We start from the raw sequence: 1,173 nt of genomic DNA on the forward strand, positions 1-1,173 counted from the left end.
CTATGTTGCTGCAATGTGGCAATGCTGATAATATCTATTCAAGAGTTTCTCTATCACTGAAACATCGGCTGGATCCCACTGAAGGCCTGCAAGAGCCTGCCTTGTTCAAGTGACAGCATGAGTTAATTCTAACAGAGTTAGTGCAAAAGACTTGTTCTATTTCACAGCTTCTGATGCTTACTCTCAAGAGCATTCTTTTCTAATTATTTATCCTTCTCAGAGTGAAACTTGTCAGGGTTTATCACCACTGCAGCATGTGCAATCACCTTTCTGTATATTTCTGCCCTCATCTGAGGAGCTGTGATGGTGAGCACAGTGTGCACATTTTCAGAAGCCTGGTCAACAATTGCTTTGATGAGCTGGAGACAGTTCTTGATGCTAAGTGTTAAAGTGTGCATTTCATTCATAGCCTCATCTTTATCAACAGCAACATCATCATCATTATCATCATCATCATCATCATCATCATCATCATCATCATTTTGATGATACACAGAGGCAGGGTCGTCATCGAATCCATCACAAGGCGGAAAAAGATGTGCCATGAAGGAGGCAAAAGTGGAAGAAGGAGAAGAGAGAGTGAGAGGAGTGGAATTAGCAGCATCAGCACTGAGGTCAGATGAGATGGTGGAAGTGATATCAGTCATTGTTTAGAAAAATCAAGTTTTGTTTGAAAAGTGTAAAAGTGTAAGATGAATGTACAGTGTGTTTAATAAAGATAATAGATAGTTTATGAGATGCAGTCTAGATTTTATATTCTTTCAGAGATCACATCTTTCTTTTTCACAGTCACAGTCATGCTTGTATTTCTGTCAGTCATAGTCTGAGTCACACTTATTGAGATGATAACTGTGACCTATTTTCTTCTTTAAATGATCAGCTAGAAAATCAAGATGAGCATAATTTATTTCACAGATGACAAAAATATTTTCAATCTGATTTTTTTCAAATATTTCATAAGAATGCTGACAATCACTCTGCTCTTTTTTCTCTTATATTTTCATGCAATTATATTGAAGATAGAGTATGCTCTCTCTATGAACTGTGATGTATTCAAGAAAAGTCTAAACTAACAGGTCACAGAATCAGTCAAACAATTTCTGTTCAGATAACTGAGTCAGTCATCTATCAAGTGACTGTTGGCACTGGAGAGAAATACCTCTTTGAATCAGG

The 1,173-nt window shown here is 37.1% G+C and overlaps 1 protein-coding gene across 1 annotated transcript; it reads right to left on the reverse strand.

Moving 5' to 3' along the window:
- Window positions 1–203: 203 nt before the first annotated feature.
- BDBG_01478 (uncharacterized protein) lies at window positions 204–647 on the reverse strand (the record flags this gene model as incomplete). The annotated part of the gene is made up of 1 exon (XM_002628524.1): window positions 204–647. One exon carries the CDS (start codon window positions 645–647, stop codon window positions 204–206), a length of 444 nt encoding a protein of 147 aa, XP_002628570.1.
- Window positions 648–1,173: the final 526 nt, after the last annotated feature.

Source organism: Blastomyces gilchristii (genome assembly GCF_000003855.2).
Source record: "Blastomyces gilchristii SLH14081 genomic scaffold supercont1.2, whole genome shotgun sequence".
Classification (NCBI taxonomy): domain Eukaryota; kingdom Fungi; phylum Ascomycota; class Eurotiomycetes; order Onygenales; family Ajellomycetaceae; genus Blastomyces; species Blastomyces gilchristii.